The sequence below is a fragment of the Pochonia chlamydosporia genome, chromosome 3, assembly GCF_001653235.2.
Source record: "Pochonia chlamydosporia 170 chromosome 3, whole genome shotgun sequence".
Lineage (NCBI taxonomy): Eukaryota > Fungi > Ascomycota > Sordariomycetes > Hypocreales > Clavicipitaceae > Pochonia > Pochonia chlamydosporia.
This window is the reverse complement of record NC_035792.1, coordinates 197,492-214,029: the sequence shown is the minus strand read 5'-3', so window position 1 is coordinate 214,029 and position 16,538 is coordinate 197,492. Positions and strand designations below refer to the sequence as shown.

The 16,538-nt window shown below is 48.7% G+C and overlaps 7 protein-coding genes across 7 annotated transcripts; 4 read left to right on the top strand and 3 right to left on the bottom strand.

Annotated features, from left to right (window-relative positions):
- Positions 1–622: 622 nt before the first annotated feature.
- Positions 623–2,490, bottom strand: VFPPC_03973 (choline transporter; the record flags this gene model as incomplete). The annotated part of the gene is made up of 5 exons (XM_018283400.2): positions 623–1,379; positions 1,442–1,934; positions 2,001–2,080; positions 2,147–2,193; positions 2,275–2,490. The coding sequence occupies 5 exons, from the start codon at positions 2,488–2,490 to the stop codon at positions 623–625; spliced, it is 1,593 nt and encodes a 530-aa protein (XP_018144450.1).
- Positions 2,491–4,104: 1,614 nt separating this feature from the next.
- VFPPC_17770 (hypothetical protein) lies at positions 4,105–4,456 on the top strand (the record flags this gene model as incomplete). Its single annotated transcript, XM_022429456.1, has 2 exons — positions 4,105–4,200; positions 4,253–4,456. 2 exons carry the CDS (start codon positions 4,105–4,107, stop codon positions 4,454–4,456), a joined length of 300 nt encoding a protein of 99 aa, XP_022285506.1.
- Positions 4,457–4,847: 391 nt separating this feature from the next.
- Positions 4,848–6,364, top strand: VFPPC_13550 (hypothetical protein; the record flags this gene model as incomplete). The annotated part of the gene is made up of 4 exons (XM_018291325.1): positions 4,848–4,930; positions 5,042–5,323; positions 5,433–5,566; positions 5,634–6,364. The coding sequence occupies 4 exons, from the start codon at positions 4,848–4,850 to the stop codon at positions 6,362–6,364; spliced, it is 1,230 nt and encodes a 409-aa protein (XP_018144448.1).
- Positions 6,365–6,949: 585 nt separating this feature from the next.
- VFPPC_03971 (exo-beta-1,3-glucanase) lies at positions 6,950–8,068 on the bottom strand (the record flags this gene model as incomplete). Its single annotated transcript, XM_018283399.1, has 1 exon — positions 6,950–8,068. One exon carries the CDS (start codon positions 8,066–8,068, stop codon positions 6,950–6,952), a length of 1,119 nt encoding a protein of 372 aa, XP_018144447.1.
- A 2,308-nt stretch (positions 8,069–10,376) lies between these two features.
- Positions 10,377–11,872, bottom strand: VFPPC_03970 (L-lactate dehydrogenase; the record flags this gene model as incomplete). Its single annotated transcript, XM_018283398.1, has 5 exons — positions 10,377–10,646; positions 10,705–10,816; positions 10,869–11,591; positions 11,647–11,698; positions 11,758–11,872. The coding sequence occupies 5 exons, from the start codon at positions 11,870–11,872 to the stop codon at positions 10,377–10,379; spliced, it is 1,272 nt and encodes a 423-aa protein (XP_018144446.1).
- Positions 11,873–13,195: 1,323 nt separating this feature from the next.
- Positions 13,196–14,374, top strand: VFPPC_03969 (metallo-hydrolase/oxidoreductase; the record flags this gene model as incomplete). The annotated part of the gene is made up of 3 exons (XM_018283397.1): positions 13,196–13,548; positions 13,598–13,850; positions 13,904–14,374. 3 exons carry the CDS (start codon positions 13,196–13,198, stop codon positions 14,372–14,374), a joined length of 1,077 nt encoding a protein of 358 aa, XP_018144445.1.
- A 1,148-nt stretch (positions 14,375–15,522) lies between these two features.
- On the top strand, positions 15,523–16,155 carry VFPPC_03968 (hypothetical protein; the record flags this gene model as incomplete). Its single annotated transcript, XM_018283396.1, has 1 exon — positions 15,523–16,155. The coding sequence occupies one exon, from the start codon at positions 15,523–15,525 to the stop codon at positions 16,153–16,155; it is 633 nt and encodes a 210-aa protein (XP_018144444.1).
- Between the last annotated feature and the right edge of the window lie 383 nt (positions 16,156–16,538).

Genomic DNA, 16,538 nt, shown 5'->3' with positions numbered 1-16,538 from the left:
TTCTTTCGGAACACACATGTGAAGGCATGTGAGTTTCTTATATTGAGATGTGGCTTCCAAATGATTGTCTATGAAATGAGCGTTGCAAAATACTCATGGGGAATCAGCTAGAACTAGCCATGGTACGTGAATAGTGGTGGCGACTTTACTTCTACACCTTTATGAGAGCCCAAATCGATTCACCCTCCCGCTGATGTTAGGTCGGTTGCTCATTCTACTGGACCTCATACATGTTGTTGTAGATTTGGTTGTTTGTCGTTGAATCACATGCGTCCACAAGTCCTTTCATTTCAGCCCTTCCCAGGATATGCTCAACACGGTTCAACTAAAGCAATGTGGCTTCAGTCGGGCATTACACTGAAGTATTTAAACCTATGTTTTGAACAAACTTGAGTTTGCAACTCAAAGCATTCCAATTCATGATGTGAAAGTGTCTCTGCACGTTCACCAACCTCTGGCGAAATCGGTTGCACGGTTCCAGCATCATAGAGTAGTTACCCAGGCATCTTCAAACATAACTACGGAGTGCAGGACATCATTGCATTAAAATGATAGACAAGCACTTATACTCAGATTAATACGCCTCAATTACGCTATCCCATCAACCTCTATAATAACATACTTATTTCGCATCTTTGGCAAGCAAATCATGACTCGTAACAGCCCTCGGCCCCTCATAGTCTCGCTGCCGCCAGAACCAAAACCCTCCCACAAAGATGGTCAAGCCACCCGCGATCAAACATGAATAATTCATTGTTGCCGCATCCACAGGCAATGCAGGCGGGAAGCAGAATATGGCAATAAAAGCCACGATGTAAAGACACGAGACGCCATTAACTAGATATCCAACCGCGTCTCCCATCCAAAACCAGCCGGGCACAACATTTGCACGACGGCTAAGTAAATGCGGCAAAATGGCCGAGAGGTAAGACAGAGTGGACAAAATGATGTAGGAGCCCACAAATGCGTTGAATGCCGTTGCTGAACCGACATATATGCAGCCCATGATTGTGCAGATGGCACCACAGAGAAGAGTCGCGTTGAACGGATTGTGAAACTTTGGGCTGACGATTCGGAAGACACGGCTAAACGGGGTGGCTTTGTCGCGAGACAGTGTCCAGAATGTTCGACCTGCCGTGATATAGCAGCCGATGCAGGTGATGAAGGTTGGGATAAAGGCGACGATGAGCAGTCCCAGTCCGCCTCCCGCAGATCCAGTTGCCTGCATATAGATACCGGCGAGTGGAAATGTTGGAACACTAGCAAGAGCGGCGGAAAGGTCATTGATAGAGTAGAAGATGGCGATTAGGTAGAAGAAGGCGGTGATGAAGCCAACTATATATTGCGCCGCCATTGCCTTCGGGATATTACGACTTGGTCTGACAGCTCTGTTAGTCGTCATACTTATAAAGTCTTTCTCGTCCTACATCTTCACACATACCTGGGGATTTCCTCTGCAAGATGTGTGACACAGTCCGTACTGCCTACGGCATAGGCGCCGTTCAGCATACCAGCCACGAAGACAAACCCATCGCTGGTATATCCCGTTTGGTTTACCCAGTCATGCCACACGAACTCATTTGAAGCATACGAAGCACCATTAACATGAGGCATGACCGCGCACACTATAATAGTGACCAAGACTCCAGCTACGATGAAGAACATGCCCAGGTTCCCAACCGCGGGAAGCGCCCTATTTGCGAAGAGTACTGTACAACAGCATATCCACGTACAAATCAGATAGCTCACGAAAATATGCCACGCTTTTGCCTCGAATCCAGGGTGCAGTATGCTGTACATGCTGACCGTTTGGTTGCCTAGGATGGCAGACATGGACGCCGCGCCGAAGATCCAAGCGAAAAAGTTCCACCAGCCAGCGAACCAGCCGCATACACGCCCATATCGGCCAGCGGTTATGGACGCCCAGTGATAGACTGTGTGGGTGTTAATAGAGGGATCCAACGATGGGAGACTGAGACTCATGTCTGAGGGTGGCATACCGCCGCTGGAAGATGGGATGGCTGATGCGAGTTCGGCAATTGAAGCAGCGATGAGCCAGTAAAAAACAGAAACAGCGATACTACGTTAATTAATTGTCAATATACTGTGTTTTGCTATTCGTCAAACGTGTGGATATATTTCTTACAATTCGTACATCACCCCTGGCGGTCCTCCATTGTAAATGGCGACAGCCTAGACATGGCAGAGTCAGCGTCGAATCCCTTAGCCTACAACTGTCTCACTGCGAACCAAAACGTGAAGAGAGACACTTACCACGCTGCCACCTATAGCTGTCCAAGTGTTGCCGGTGGTGATGGCTACTCCACAAAGGTTGAGGAGTGAAAAGTTGCGCTCGAGCTCTTGCTTGTGACCTGACGCGTTGATTAGTTCGTTCGCTGAAACCTCTTGAGCAGCCTTCGTTACTGCTTGCGGGCTTTGTGGCTCTCTCGTGTGTTGAGGTTTTTCATGATCAGCAGCCAAAGACGCCATGGTTTGCATGGAGTTGGCTTTGAAGGGTTGAATTAGGAATTTGTCGGAAGAACACAGCCGAGTGACCTCTTACTCGAGGTGCATACACGCCTATGCTTGACTTGACATGGAAAATCTCCTTTTCAAGGGCCACAACTTTTGTCTTGTGCTGGTAAACAACTGATAGAAGGCCGAACCAGCCCAAGGTTTGAACGTTGAGTGTACTTCAAAGAGAGCTTAAAACGACCAATTAAGCAGTAATGCCCGGGTTGCAGGTATCGAATATATTGCATGCATTCAAACAATGTTCTAGTGTGGTGTAGCAAGAATTGGGATACGTGGTTTACCAACTCTGCGTCCGGAGATGCTTACTTGAGTTTAGAGGGCCTTAAAATTTTGCAACAGTCGGGGCGATCGTTGCGACCTCATCCATGTCAGGAACTCTGGATACAGACCTTGCAAGAGCACCAAGTAGGAGGCAAGTCCGGTACTATGTTACCATAACCCTTGATGGTTTGTTGGTTGATCTGTAGTCTTCCGGGTCTAGAAGCTGTGGGTAAGTTTAGTGCGCCTTGTAGCCGTGTTGTAACTTGAGACAGATTCGATCTTTACCTTCATGGCGGTTGCGAGGATGCAGTTTCCGAGTTAGCTCAAGATGCTTCCGAGGCCAATGTCGCGTCTTGTCTAGCAAACACACTTTTCAACTCCGAGTGTTACACTCTCAGACATTTCTGTAGTACCAGTTTGTCACGACGACTGACAGTGGGTATCATGAGTAACTATTACAAGGAATGGGTAACATGAGGGACGGCTCGTAGTCCAGTGTGGCTGTCCCGTAAGCTTCTAGTTCGCTACTAGACAGGGATTCAGTCCCTAATCCAATTCCAATCAAGCATAAATACCTGACAACAGTCAGCACCCAAGTCTCAGGTATTTATTCAGAATGTGCCAGTTCTGTTTAGGAAGGAAGACCACCAACAGGCAAAAGCCTCTTGGCCAAATCCCGCGCGCTACTGTTACGCAACATCTCCAGGTGCCATCACTCCACATTGTTTCTGCGGACGGCATTTGGACCAATTTAGCCTCGTTTGAAAGCCTGGCTTATGTGCTTCGTACAATAGTCAGGGCTTGCAGGCGCTAAACACCCTTTCGCTCAGGACGAGCTCTCTCAATCAGATTATGTTGGTTACGAGTCAGGCACTTTTGCCAGTAGCTTTCCCCCTGACAGTAACTCAAAATTGGAATAAATGAATTACAGAGTAGACTATATTGCGAGATAATTGCTTTCTTCCGCTGAGTGAGTCAAGAGGAGAGGTGAGGAATTCAAGGATGAAGCTCTGTGGCGCAACCATCCTACGCAAGGCACCATGTAACATCGTAATCACAACCCGAAGTGGTTCGAGACGAACTGATCGGATCATGCCAGTGTTAGGAATTCGAAATGCACTCACTCCTATTCTCCAGTCGCATGCGGAAGCCATGCCGTTTGAACCAGCCAAGTCCCTTGCATTTGGGCGTGGCGTCACAGCCATAATGTAACATAACAATGGCTTGGTGAATCACTCGCCTTCTTGACTGCTGGATTGGACGCAAATTACGGGAAATGCCGTTCTATCATCCCTAATTTCTTCATCGATGGACTGTTCAGAGCGAGGTGGAACTGGGCTTACACATCTGCCACGTTCCGGTTCCGGTTATCTCTCAATACATGACCTCCAGGACGCCATGTCAGCTTCAACCTTGAAAGCTGAATGCTAGTCATGGCCAGTGAAGCGCCCCAAAGGCAGTCGTGCCACCTCAAACCACTATCGACAACGATGGCAGCTCGCTAGACCATCTCCAGTTAGTATCTAGCTTCACGGACCAACACGTCCATGGCTACATGCTACTTTGTAAGACACTCTCGATAGCAAGTCTCAAAGGATTACCAGGCGCTGTTTGGAGCGGAAAGAACGTTTTGGGGGTGGGCGTCGTCCGTCGGTTCTAACTGCCGGGTAATTTTGGGATATTGGTCGCATTTATCTGCGTGGCACAATCCGTTGTAAGCATTGAAGATATGAGCGCGGATCGTCTCCCTTTGCCCTCCATCTTTCTACACATGCCGTTGTGGCTTTAGGCAGTGCATCGAGGTTGACAACGCCAGGTTTGATCCTGCTGACTGAGATCCCCTGTCTTTTCGTGCTAATATATCCATCGGCTCACCATCAGCTGGTGTTTTACTATTACGTTGGAAGATCCCAAGTTATATAAGTCTCGACTCGGGGGAACCCAAACAGATGCCCACTCTGTTGGCTGAGAGACAAAGCCCGGAAACCACCTACAGAATACGCGAGGAATGCCTCCTGGTAATGTACGGTACTTGACGAAGTCTCGGTAGAATGGACGATTCCTTCGCGAGGGACTTTGCCAGAGAATCATGGTCATTATATGGTGTCGGAGTAGCCACCATTGTCCTTCGGTAGTAAGTCCTCATGACTCTTCCTTGTCACTGACCTCTTCTTCATCGACTTGCTTGGGACTCGCAACTCACCATTTGTTCCACCTCTGGCACCACTAACAAATGCACATCCAGCATCTCCCGCATCCGCAGATTCGGTATCCGCAAGTTGAGATGGGACGACTACATCATGCTCAACGGCCTCATCTGGTACACACTGCTGTGCGTGTCCCTGAACAAGATTGCGTCGGGGGGCGGCTCGAATTTAATAAGCGACGAAGAACTGGCGGCCCTGACACCAGAGACGAAGGAGGAGAGGGTAATAGGAAGTAAATGGGTGTTTGTAAGCGAGCATAGCATGATGCTGGCTATTTGGAGTATGAAGGCGTGCATGTTGATACTTTACGCTGGTCTAACGTAGGTTTACCTTTGCTTTGTGTCGAATTTGCTAGAAAACTGGCGGGGTTCCATCTATCAGACTTTCACAAGGGCAAACGCGGGAGTGTTTAGCTGACGACTCTCGCAGGGACGGTCTGAAACAACGCCAATACTTCAACTGGCTCGGCATCTTTATTGCTCTCGGCTTCGTAGCCAGCGAACTGGCACTATTCCTCGCGTGCCGTCCGATTCAACAGTATTGGGCCGTGCCAGCCGAAGATCGTAAGTTGATGTCCGGGAATCTATTGTTCCCTAGAACACCCACAAACGTTTGAACTGACCCCGCCAGCTCAATGCTACAACTACGCACACTACGAAATCGTCCAAGGATCCTTCAACATCACAGGCGATATTGCCATGCTCCTCATCGCGATACCCCTTATCATCAGCCTCCACGTAACCATCCAACAAAAGATCATCCTGCTCCTCATCTTCGGCATGGGCGGCTTCGTCATCGTCGCTTCGATCCTGACAAAGCTGTACTGCTTGGTGCCGGCGCTGATATCCTACGTATACATGAGCTGGTACTTCCGCGAGGCCTCTGTGGCAGTATACGTCACAAACATACCTCTGGTGTGGCCACTGGTCAGGGACGTGGGTAAATGCTTGGGAGTGACGTTGGCAAGCCGAAGCAACGGTTCCCGATATGGCACAAGTAGTCACCATGGGCAAAGGGGGAGGCGCCTCGACTCCAACTCCCGCGTTCGAACGACAGATAAAGATTTGGAGATGAATTCTTTCCATCGCGCGACCAAGGCAGAACTAGCGGGGGGCGTGGATGGCAGAAGCGAGAGCCAAGAGCGCATCAACGGGAATGGCAATAGTGAGCAGCTCAGGGATATCGACGAGCGCAGTGGAATGAAGATTAAACGAGAAGTGACATACACGGTGGAGAGCGTTTCGGCAGACGACTTGCCAGATGGGAGGGTTTGGGCGTTTAGTGTTGCTGATCCCGTTGATGCTGGGAATAGAAACGCTGGAGTTTCGACGACAGTCATGCATACGGCGCGACGAGATTAGAAATGATGATCGTACATTTTGCTATAGAAGGTATGGCAAGGTCGTGGAAGTGTTGTGAAAAGCACATAGTTGCCATAAAATCGGGTCGAGGTTCTCGTCCTCGGTAACTGTGGCTTGCTCAAGGCATGGACGTGACTGCCAGTACGACTTCAGTCGTCCAAGGGCTACACGCCGTTTTCCACCGCAATAAGGTACTCGTGGCAAAGTAGTAATCTTTTCTGCACATTTCCAAAGCATGGCAATGGATTTATACTTCAAATGCATTCAGCATGCGTTTGAAGTCCAGCAAGCTTTCTACCAACAGATAGACTCACAACTAACCGCAGAGCAAGCCATTTGAGTACAATATTACATGGAATCTCACAAGTTGTATAGACAAGTTATCAGGCAGTTGTCATATTTGACAGATATCTATAAATGCACCACCGTACCAAAAGCCAGTAACACCCTTGCTAGCCATAGCCACAAAACGATAAAGAGCTCCCTCTAAACCGCTACTATAATCAAGCGTCAAATAGTACAAAAGAAGTGAAGTTAAATATCTATACACAAACGCCAGTCCAGGCACCAGTTTCCACGCTCCATCTAGAGCTTGCAGCCGCTCACACCAGAAGACCAACCCATCAGCCGGTTAGCAATGTCACTAGCATAGCAGTGCGTAGCAATGCCGTCTTGCAACAGACCAGAGGCGGCAATCGAGCCAGAGTTGTACATGCGGGCCGCCTTGTAGAACTGGCTGACGCCGCTGCCGGCCTTGGAGAGCAGCTGCTTGAGGCCGTCGCCGTCGGAGGTGCCAGACGTGCCATCTTGGATCATGCCGACGACCTGCGTCGACGGGCACGGGCTGACATTGTAGCAGGAGTGTCCGCCGTTGTGCGACTGCATCAGGCCGGGGTTGGTGACGCCGTAGTTTGTGGTTGGGGCGCGGACGCAGCCGTTGGATTCCTGCATGACGACGGCGAGGATGAAGCGCTCGTCTACTCCGGAGGACTTGGCGACGGACTGGATGGCCGACTTGAGGGCTTCGCTCTCCTCGTCGGAGTTGTTTTCCTGTCCGAAGCCCTCGCAGGACTTGTAGATGACGTTGGCGAGGTTGGAGGACCACATGGTCTCAAAGTCAACCCACTTGGCCTGTTCGGGCCAGCCCTGGGAGGCATCACCGTTTCCGAGGAAGGTCTGGATGTACTTGCCGATAACGCCGCCTGGGCTGGGGGCTGAAGTTTTCGTCGGCTTTGGGGCGGTTGTTGTCACGGGTGTGGAAGGGACAGCCTCGGTGGTGGTAGGAGGAGGATTGTACACGGGGGCCGTGGTTGTTGTGGGAGCTGGAGGAGGGTAGTTGTTCTCGGCCTTGGAGCTGGGAACAGGTGCAATCACGGGGTTATTCTCAAAAGGCTTGGTAGGTTTCGCGCTTGGTGAAGCTTCTGGAGTTGGTGTAGACTCGGGAGTTGGTTCAGGCTCGACCTTTGCTCCAGAACCAGAGCTGGCGGTGATGGTGCAGCTGGAACCGGAACAAACACACTTGGTTCCTTCGGCGACATCCATCCAGAAAGCCTTGGTGTCCAGGTTGCAAATACCAAACTTGGAATCGCCATTGCAAACCAGGGTACCGGGGGCGCAACCTCGAGGCCAGAGGTTCGTCGAGGCAGGGTACGCTGCAACGGCAGCAATGAGACCGAAGAGAGTGGCTGAGGTAGTTGTCTTCATTTTGACAAGATTTTGTATAAATGAATGAAGAAATGCTGCTCTGCAGAAAAATGAGAGAAAATTGTTTTATAGCAAGTTGTGGGAGGCCGCGCAGCAGTTAGGGAATGTCTATTGACTGTTGAGTTCAAGTCGATTGAAGTCAAATGTCGTGTAGAATAGTCTAGTCGTAAAGACTTAAGGAAAGGCAGCGGCCGGCGCAAAGCAAAAAAGAGGATTTGAAAGGAATGAAGACGCAGAACAGCAGATTCGCGTTGATTCTGAGAATGAATGAACCAAAAAGTCAAAATCGGCCGTGGACGAAGTCGTGAGGTTTTCTATTATATACGATGTTTTCACCCCCCATGCGCCCCTTTCCGCCCGGTTCTGGCATGAGAAACGAGGCAGCCAGCTGACCTTTCATGTCCAAAGTTCATGTTAGTCCGAACTGACAGCCCATGGTCAACTATAACCGGCCAATGACACGAGTTCATCTGGAATGCCCCCTTTAGCGTGAAACAGATGAACCTGGGAAAGGCCTCCCGCACGGGGCTCTGGGGGCAAGCCAGCTACCATTCTCGGCCAAGAGCGCCAATTTCTTGGCCAATTGACTTTGGTGCCTGGCATTGGATTTTCCAAAGGCCCAGGTCCGGTCAGCTCGGTGGGTCAGGAACCGTCCAACCCTGGGAAGAAGTGCGATGCTTGGATGCTTGTGATGCGGGATTATCACCACGAGCCAGCCAGCTGAACATGTGTGAGGAGAAACAAGCGAGAACGTGTGGGAGCACAAAGGATGATCTGTACCAAATCGGCAGACAGAAGAATGATTTTTTGACTATTTCTATCCAATGTGGTAAATTTGGCTCTTCTTGGCGATGCTGTGCGACTCAACTCATCACATTTGTTTTTCGGTCAATCGTATCACTGCCTAACCGCCAAGGGACTAGCATCGTCAGATTAACCCTAACCCTGACTGACCCTCGGGGCTCACAAGGTTGAATTGAACCAAAATTGGACGATCCAACCTTGAACGATGCAATGCCCAGGGGTCCCCCAGTTAGTCGTTTCACCATGGATATCCACCAAACGGAATTTTTGCCATGCTTGCTTCTTGGACGTATTGTCGGACACACGAGGCAAAGAAAGAATAAATATTGCATGTGCCGTGTCGCCATTAATCCCCTGTGATTTCCTCTTGGCACCAGTCAGCAAAATGAATGCTACATGCCTCCAAATGTTTCTGAGCGCGACGCCCACGATGCACATTGGTTGTGTGTATGCATTTATTGAAACGTTTTGATCACATAGCGCCGTGGGACACCAGACCACGTCAATGACGAGCCGCCTCCAAGACATTTCGGCAGTTTCCGCACAGAGCGACTCACAGAGTTTCTGTTTCAGATCCCTCGATGGGGGTAGAAATTCGCCCTGTGTCCAATGAGTAGCTGGATGATCTGTCTGCCAGGTTTGTTTCCGAGCCTAGATCAGGGTTCATCACAGAGGAGCCTGTCAACTGACTCCAATGTAAACTTGCTCAGAGTCATTCCAACAGTCAAACGCATATATTGCAGTTGTTGCTTATTTGTTTCAATTTTGCCACTCAACACAATCCATATACGCTCCAGACTTCATAGTTGCCCAACTCAACCTGTAGATGATCTCTAGGTTCGGCTCAAGCTCCCAGTCAAATCCTCCAACAAGGTCAATCCCTAGCAAGAATGTCACTCACAGTGGTTTAAGTTGGCAGCACGGAACAAAACTCAAAATTTCATGTCATGGCCATCTCACACAATTCATCCCGTTTGCAAGTCACTGTTTTCTCTGTTCCCCCCAACAGGCGTCAAGCTTGGTTTCATCCAACACCAAAATTTACAACTTGGTCTGTGCCACACGTCAAGCCATGGACCCTGCATCTTGAGTCGCACAAGGAGGGACGAGCAAAAAGAAAAAGGGGCAAAGTGATCACTTCTGGCCAACACTGTGTAACTGTTTTGCTCATCATGCTACTTCATTTGCCAGTCTCCTTCCTCTTACCACCTCTTCGCATGTAAAGACTTGACTTGACTCCTGTGAAAGAAGGCGTCCTCTTAATTCATTCTTCTCATCAGCTCCCAATGAAGTCACCATTGGCAAGGTTCACAGTGGCATAGCGCTGGCATCTTCATTTAGCCAACCAGTTTATTCATCTCCAATCTACAGATATGAGGGATCTACATTCCCCCACGCGACCGCCCAGACAATGACCAGAATATCACTCACAAATGAGTCGTGTCCCATTGTCAGCCTACCACATATTCTGGCATTGTCAATGTGTGGCTTCATTGACCCCCAGCTAGATGGCGCACTTCTCCGCAATTAGAGAAGCCGAGTTCGGCAGTGAATGAATGCACGTCTTGTCAATCTCCCCAATTCTTCGAAAGCCTCCGACCTCCATGAGAATGTCAAACTCTGCCAACAGACTCTTCATGACATGTCGGACTCCATGATCGCCCGCAATACTTAGTCCCCAAACCCAAAGACGGCCGAGGAACACAAACTTGGCACCAAGGGCGAGGGCTTTGAAGACATCGGCGGCACTCCGAATGCCCGAGTCAAACATGACCTGTTCATGGTAAGCTTTTCCAATCCATCTATTTTGTTTGCTATGTGAATCAACGCACGTAGGTCTGGTCTCCGACCGCTTGAACAATATGTTCGAGAGCGTCTAGACTTGCAATGGCTCCGTCGACTTGTCTTCCAGCATGATTGGAAACGACGATGCCATCCACGCCCCTACGCAGTGTCAGCAATAAGTAAACCGCAGCGAAACCATCATCGTTCGTACATTTCAACAGCCTTTTTGGCATCTTCAACCCTCTGTATGCCCTTGAGGCAAAATGGCCGGCCACCGCTAATCTTCCTCCACTGTTCCATTGTCCACTTCACTTTATCCCAGGTCAGCGCATGGCCATGCCAGATATATTCATCGATCCATTTGGCGCCGGCCTCCTTTGGCTTTTCCTTGGGGTCAATGCCCGCTTCTTCAAGTCTCTTCTTGAACACCGGATCCTGCAGACCAACATCTCCAGCACCATGGTCATGGTAAAATGCATAATTCCCCGTAAACACATCATTGTGCCGCCAGCCAAGCGACCACGTATCCGTAGTCAGCACACAGACGTCAAATCCAGAGTCAAAAGCCCTCCGCATCATTGAAATGCAGAGCTCATCGTCAGGGCTCTGGTACAGTTGGAAAAATCGTGGGCCAGAGCCATTTGCTTTGCCGACATCCTCAATGCTGTAGCTTCCTGCGGAGGACAGGCAATACGGGAGATTTAGCTCTTGCGCGACTTTGGCGACGGACAGCTCTCCTGTTGGATGATATATGCGATTGATGCCAATGGGGGCGAAACCAATTGGGGCAGACACCTTGTGGCCAAAGATTTCTGTGGCAGTGTCGCGGACGTTTGTGTCAACCAGTGTTCGAGGAATAATTCTGTGCCTGTAAAACGCTTGACGGTTTGCTAAATGTGTCCAAGATAGGCCCGCATTGCAAGATGAATAGTACCTGATGTGGATGATTAGTATTCGTTTCTTGATATCCCTGAAAGTATGGCCCTTACCATCCGCCCTGCGATAGTCGTTCCTTTGCAAGTTTCTCAACCTCGGCGGGGTCTTGGACTCGGTTAGAAGAAACAAGAACAAGGCACGTCTTTGAGTCAATCTGATAATACCTGTGTTAAAAATGGGATATTTCCCGTTGTTGGTGTTCCAAAAACTCTCCCTTTGGTACAACGCCCACTGCGGCGTAGTCCGCTTGCCAATGTTTGGATTGTTAGGATCCGACATATTTCATTATTTTACGTGGATAGATGGTAGATAGATGAAGCTTTTAGAAATGACGTCGCGAACAATTCTCCAACCATTTCGGTTATGAGCTACGCGGCGGGAAGCTTCTGTTTAATTGTGGGACAAAAGTCATTTACGTCAACATGATCACAAGCTAGCCATCTCAAGCGCACGACAAGTAGTCTAGTAAATCGACAGCCAAAGATTAGAAATAATTGCGGTAAGTCATCTGCTAAACTATGTCATACAAAACATTGCCGTTGGTTGTAGCAAATCCACCACAATGGCATCAGTGACGTCCAATCCGATATGATCATGTTCAGACACAGCCAAAGCAACATAACCGCAGAAATGATGAAGTATGAGCCGGATGTCCCCCCATGATAACATTTTCATGTTCACTTGGATTGCGAAAACGACACGTAAACTCACTCAAACAGCGGCTCTGGTGAGTAATAGTCTCTCACCCTTCCGGCTAAGCGATTCAATCCGCTGCATGCAAAGTTACAACCATGTCCTTTCAGCCCAGTGTATCAGGTCCATGTCACGCACTCCTTGGCATAAATCAGAATGCAAAATAGAAGGTAAGAAATGTGTCGTCCTTTGATAGGTTGCAAAGAGCATGAGCCTGGGCCGCTGGGTGGCCTTGTAACCATGTTCGCAAGTACTACTTCCGGTGAGGGAGCTCAGACTTCATCATTCCACCTTCCCCAGGTATTGTAGATGAGGAGACGACCGGGACTAAGCTTAATTTTCATCTTATCGGAAAGAAGCTGTGGCGGAGCGAGCGAAATAGCGCCATGCACGCACTTGAACCAAGGATGAGAGACGAGACCTCAAAGGTCTGTGTAATGATATACATGTTTCAACGTTCTGTAAAAAACGCTTCAAATTCGGTAGAAACCTTCCTTTATAGAGATGGTTACGTGTCTTACTATTTCTCAACTCTATCGAGATACGACACGTATGAGTGACTTGATCATTCACCTACTGAGTGTCGGCATCCCCAACTTTGATCAAGGTCGAAGGGAGGTGGTCTGTTTCTTCAAGTCACTCCTCGTCAGTGCGCCTTTGTTTCACTCTTGAAGTAATCAGGGGCCACTCATAAGCCACTTCAACAAAGAGCTCCATAGCAGCCTCTTGTCACGTATTGCCAATACTTCAACCCCTCATCGATGGCTTTACTGGTACAATGTTTCTTCCACACGCCATTTGAACGTACGAAACACAATCGAGTCTGTTTCTTCTTTGTCATCAGCTCTAAGCACAGGCAAGGACTTCTCCGCACATCTTTAGCTTTGGTACCTGTTTGCCCAACAAGCCATGGCATCCTTTGTCGAGATTCCCCCTTCAAAGTCCACGGTGACGGTCTCCATTATCCACGCAAATGCATGGGTTAATAAAATACCATGCAGTAGCTTCTTCAACCCCGCGTACATAGGATTAGACACATTTGACATATGTTCGTACTCATTTCTAATATCTCATGACAATGGGTCAAGAAAGCGGCACGTTTTGTTCGATTTGGGAATCCGCAAGGATTGGGAAAGTTACTCGCCATTCCTAGCACAAAGGCTAAAAGACTGGGGTGCTGAGGTCAAAGTTGGACAGCATGTGGCTGAGAACCTACAGGAACACGGCTTCAATCTGCGCGATGCCGAAGCTATTATTCTCAGGTACGAAGAAAAGTAGCTCATACGCTCGTTCTGTCTAACTCATACTCAGTCACACACACTGGGATCATGTTGGCAACCCAGCAACGTTCCCCTTGTCTACCAAGCTCATTGTCGGTCCGGGCATTGTTCGTGAATTCATACCAGGTTGGCCGACAGCCTCCAAGTCTCCTTTGAGGGGAATCGACATAGCTGGCCGTGAGGTCCTTAGTCTGGAAACACACGACTTTAAATCGAAAGTTGGGGGCTTTCGTGCTCTCGACTACTTTGGAGATGGCAGCTTTTACATTCTTAATGCTCCAGGAGTACGTTTCCACACCTCCCGCTCACTGCTTGTTATTTACTTACCTAAATATAGCACGCCACCGGTCATTTGAACGCCCTTGCGCGAACAACTTCAAATCCTGACACTTTCATCCCCCCGGCAGCAGACAGTGTACATTTAGGTGGCGAACTCAGGCCGACCAGCCTATTACCGCTTCCGGCCGTCGTTGACATACCAGGAATGGGTTGCCGTCCATGTTACACCAAAGAACTACTTCATATCCATCCTCTTCAATCGGCTACGAAATCATTTTTAAGATTGGATCCTTCTGTTCCCACAGATTTGGAAAGTGCAGAGAAGACCGTCGAACTGTTAAAAGCTTTTGACGCAGATGAACGCTTCCTCATAATATTTAGTCATGATACTTCCATTTTTGACATTCTTCAATATTATCCTAAAACTGCAAATGGCTGGAAGGTGAAATGTTGGAAGGAAAGAGGGCGATGGACATTTCTAGCGGATATCAAGAAGGCGGTGACGAAAGCTCAGATGGGTATCAAATAGCAACAAGCAATCGCACTTCACTTACACTTACACTTACACTTGAAGCTTTTAGTCATAGATCCATATTGTGAACCCGAGTACGTTTAAGTTATCCAGATACATTTGCCAAAATAAAGAGCATTAGAAACGCTGAGAAGAGGCCAAGAGGACTTTGTAGCAAGTGAGAGTCGTATCTCGTATTAAGCGCGGGTTAGCGACGGCAGATTCCGTTGTCCTTCGTTTTCATTGACGGCTTGTCTTGGCTGCTAGATCGATAGAGGAAGGTCATTCTGGACATTCTTGTGGCGCTATTCACGCAGTAGTTGTGTCATTCTTTGCATGCAGTTCCAAGTCACGTCAGCTTCGTCAGCATAAATATAGCCCAGCATGTTCATGATCAGAGTCACACAGTAAGCGCGTAGCTCAAATAATCATGTTTATCGATTCACTTTGTCTCTCAAACTAAACCCACCAAAGAAACTATCGTAATCGGATAGTCTTGTCTTCTTGGCGACAAGGTGTGTCTGACAAGCGACTGGGTCTCTCAAGCGCCGAGTATGCACCGTACCAAATACGATTCAAGCCTAAACATACACTATTAATACCAGTCAGCATGTCATATGGTCGGGCAGATTTGTACCCGGTTATCCTGGGTTCCAATTTATATCACTTCGCGAGAGCACGAACAATACGCAAATATACAATACATCACAACCTCGAGACCTACGGTCATGTAGATAACAATAATACCGCTCCCTAGTCCTATTATACGACAAACACTGTAATTTATTTACAAACTTGACGTTGGGAGCTGCCATATATATAAGGTGTGGCGTCTCCGGGGAACTTTTGATCCCATCGTAATAGCCGTATTGGAAAACGCCTCGTCAAAACGCCTCAGGATTGGCAAGGCTGAGACACACTGAGCCAATCGATGCCAATCATGGTGTAATGCATCACATTGAAATCCTGTTGCGCGATTTCCGTTTCGGGAACGAGTGAAACTATGCGCGATACGACGGAATACGATACTTGAACTTGTTCAACGGGATGGCATACATATAGGTTGACCGACGTCTCAGCTACGCAGATCAACAAATATCTCGAATACCGTCAAGTCCATCAAATATTCTATCAGTAGCCATATTAGCTACATCGCCGTGCTCAACATGAAGGGTGTTAGCATTTTGTCTACAGTCTCAGCACTGCTTGCTGTCGCGAGTGCTGCCCCGTACCCCGTCGCCGATGGCATCCGTGTCAACGGAGACTCTCCTGAAAGTAACCGGGATTTTAAGCGAGGAAAGGAGCAGGATGTTTCGGACAGTGTTCGAATCACGCGCAGCAACCGGGACTTCAGTGTCGATCCTGATGGTACCCGAGTCACAAAGCGATCTAGGGATCAGGATGTGACGGACAGTGTTCGCATCACACGCAGCAACCGCGATTTCAGTATTGACCCTGATGGTACCAGGGTCACTCGCGGCAACCGAGACTTCAGTATCGACCCTGATGGTACCCGAGTCACCAAGCGAAGTAGGGATCAGGATGTGTCGGACAGCGTTCGCATTACGCGCAGCAACCGCGATTTCAGTATCGATCCTGACAACCGGGACTTTAAGCGAGGAAAAGATCAGGACGTTCCAGACAGTGTCCGCATCACCCGTCGCAACCGAGACTTTGGCATCAAACCAGACAGTGTTCGAATCACTGCCGACAACCGAGAGAGCGAGGTGAACCCCGATGGCACCCGTGTTACAAAGAGAGGCAAGGAGCAAAATGACGCGGATAACCGAGACTTCTGAGTCCAACCGGACAGATCTCGAGTCCTAAAGGCTGCTCATGCTATCCCATACTATTCTTGTGCGCTGCCGTGACCGTCAAATTGTGTCAGTTCACAGAGTCTGCCTGCTTTGATCTGGTATAAGTGGTGGCAGTATCATAGTTGAGCATTAGGGTTGAATTGTGTAATTGGTTCGTTTCATCAGATTGTCAGCTTTATATGAACAAATTGGTACGATTATCACAATTCAATGTTCTGCTAGAGAAGCATTCTTTGTCGCTCTTTCACTTTCTATGGTCGTACCCCTTGTAGTAGGAAGGCGTCCCAGTCTGTTGTTAGCTTCACACTGTAGTCTTAAACAACCCGCCTTGAGCGTTTCAGAATCGCACAGTCTTAAAGTCATGC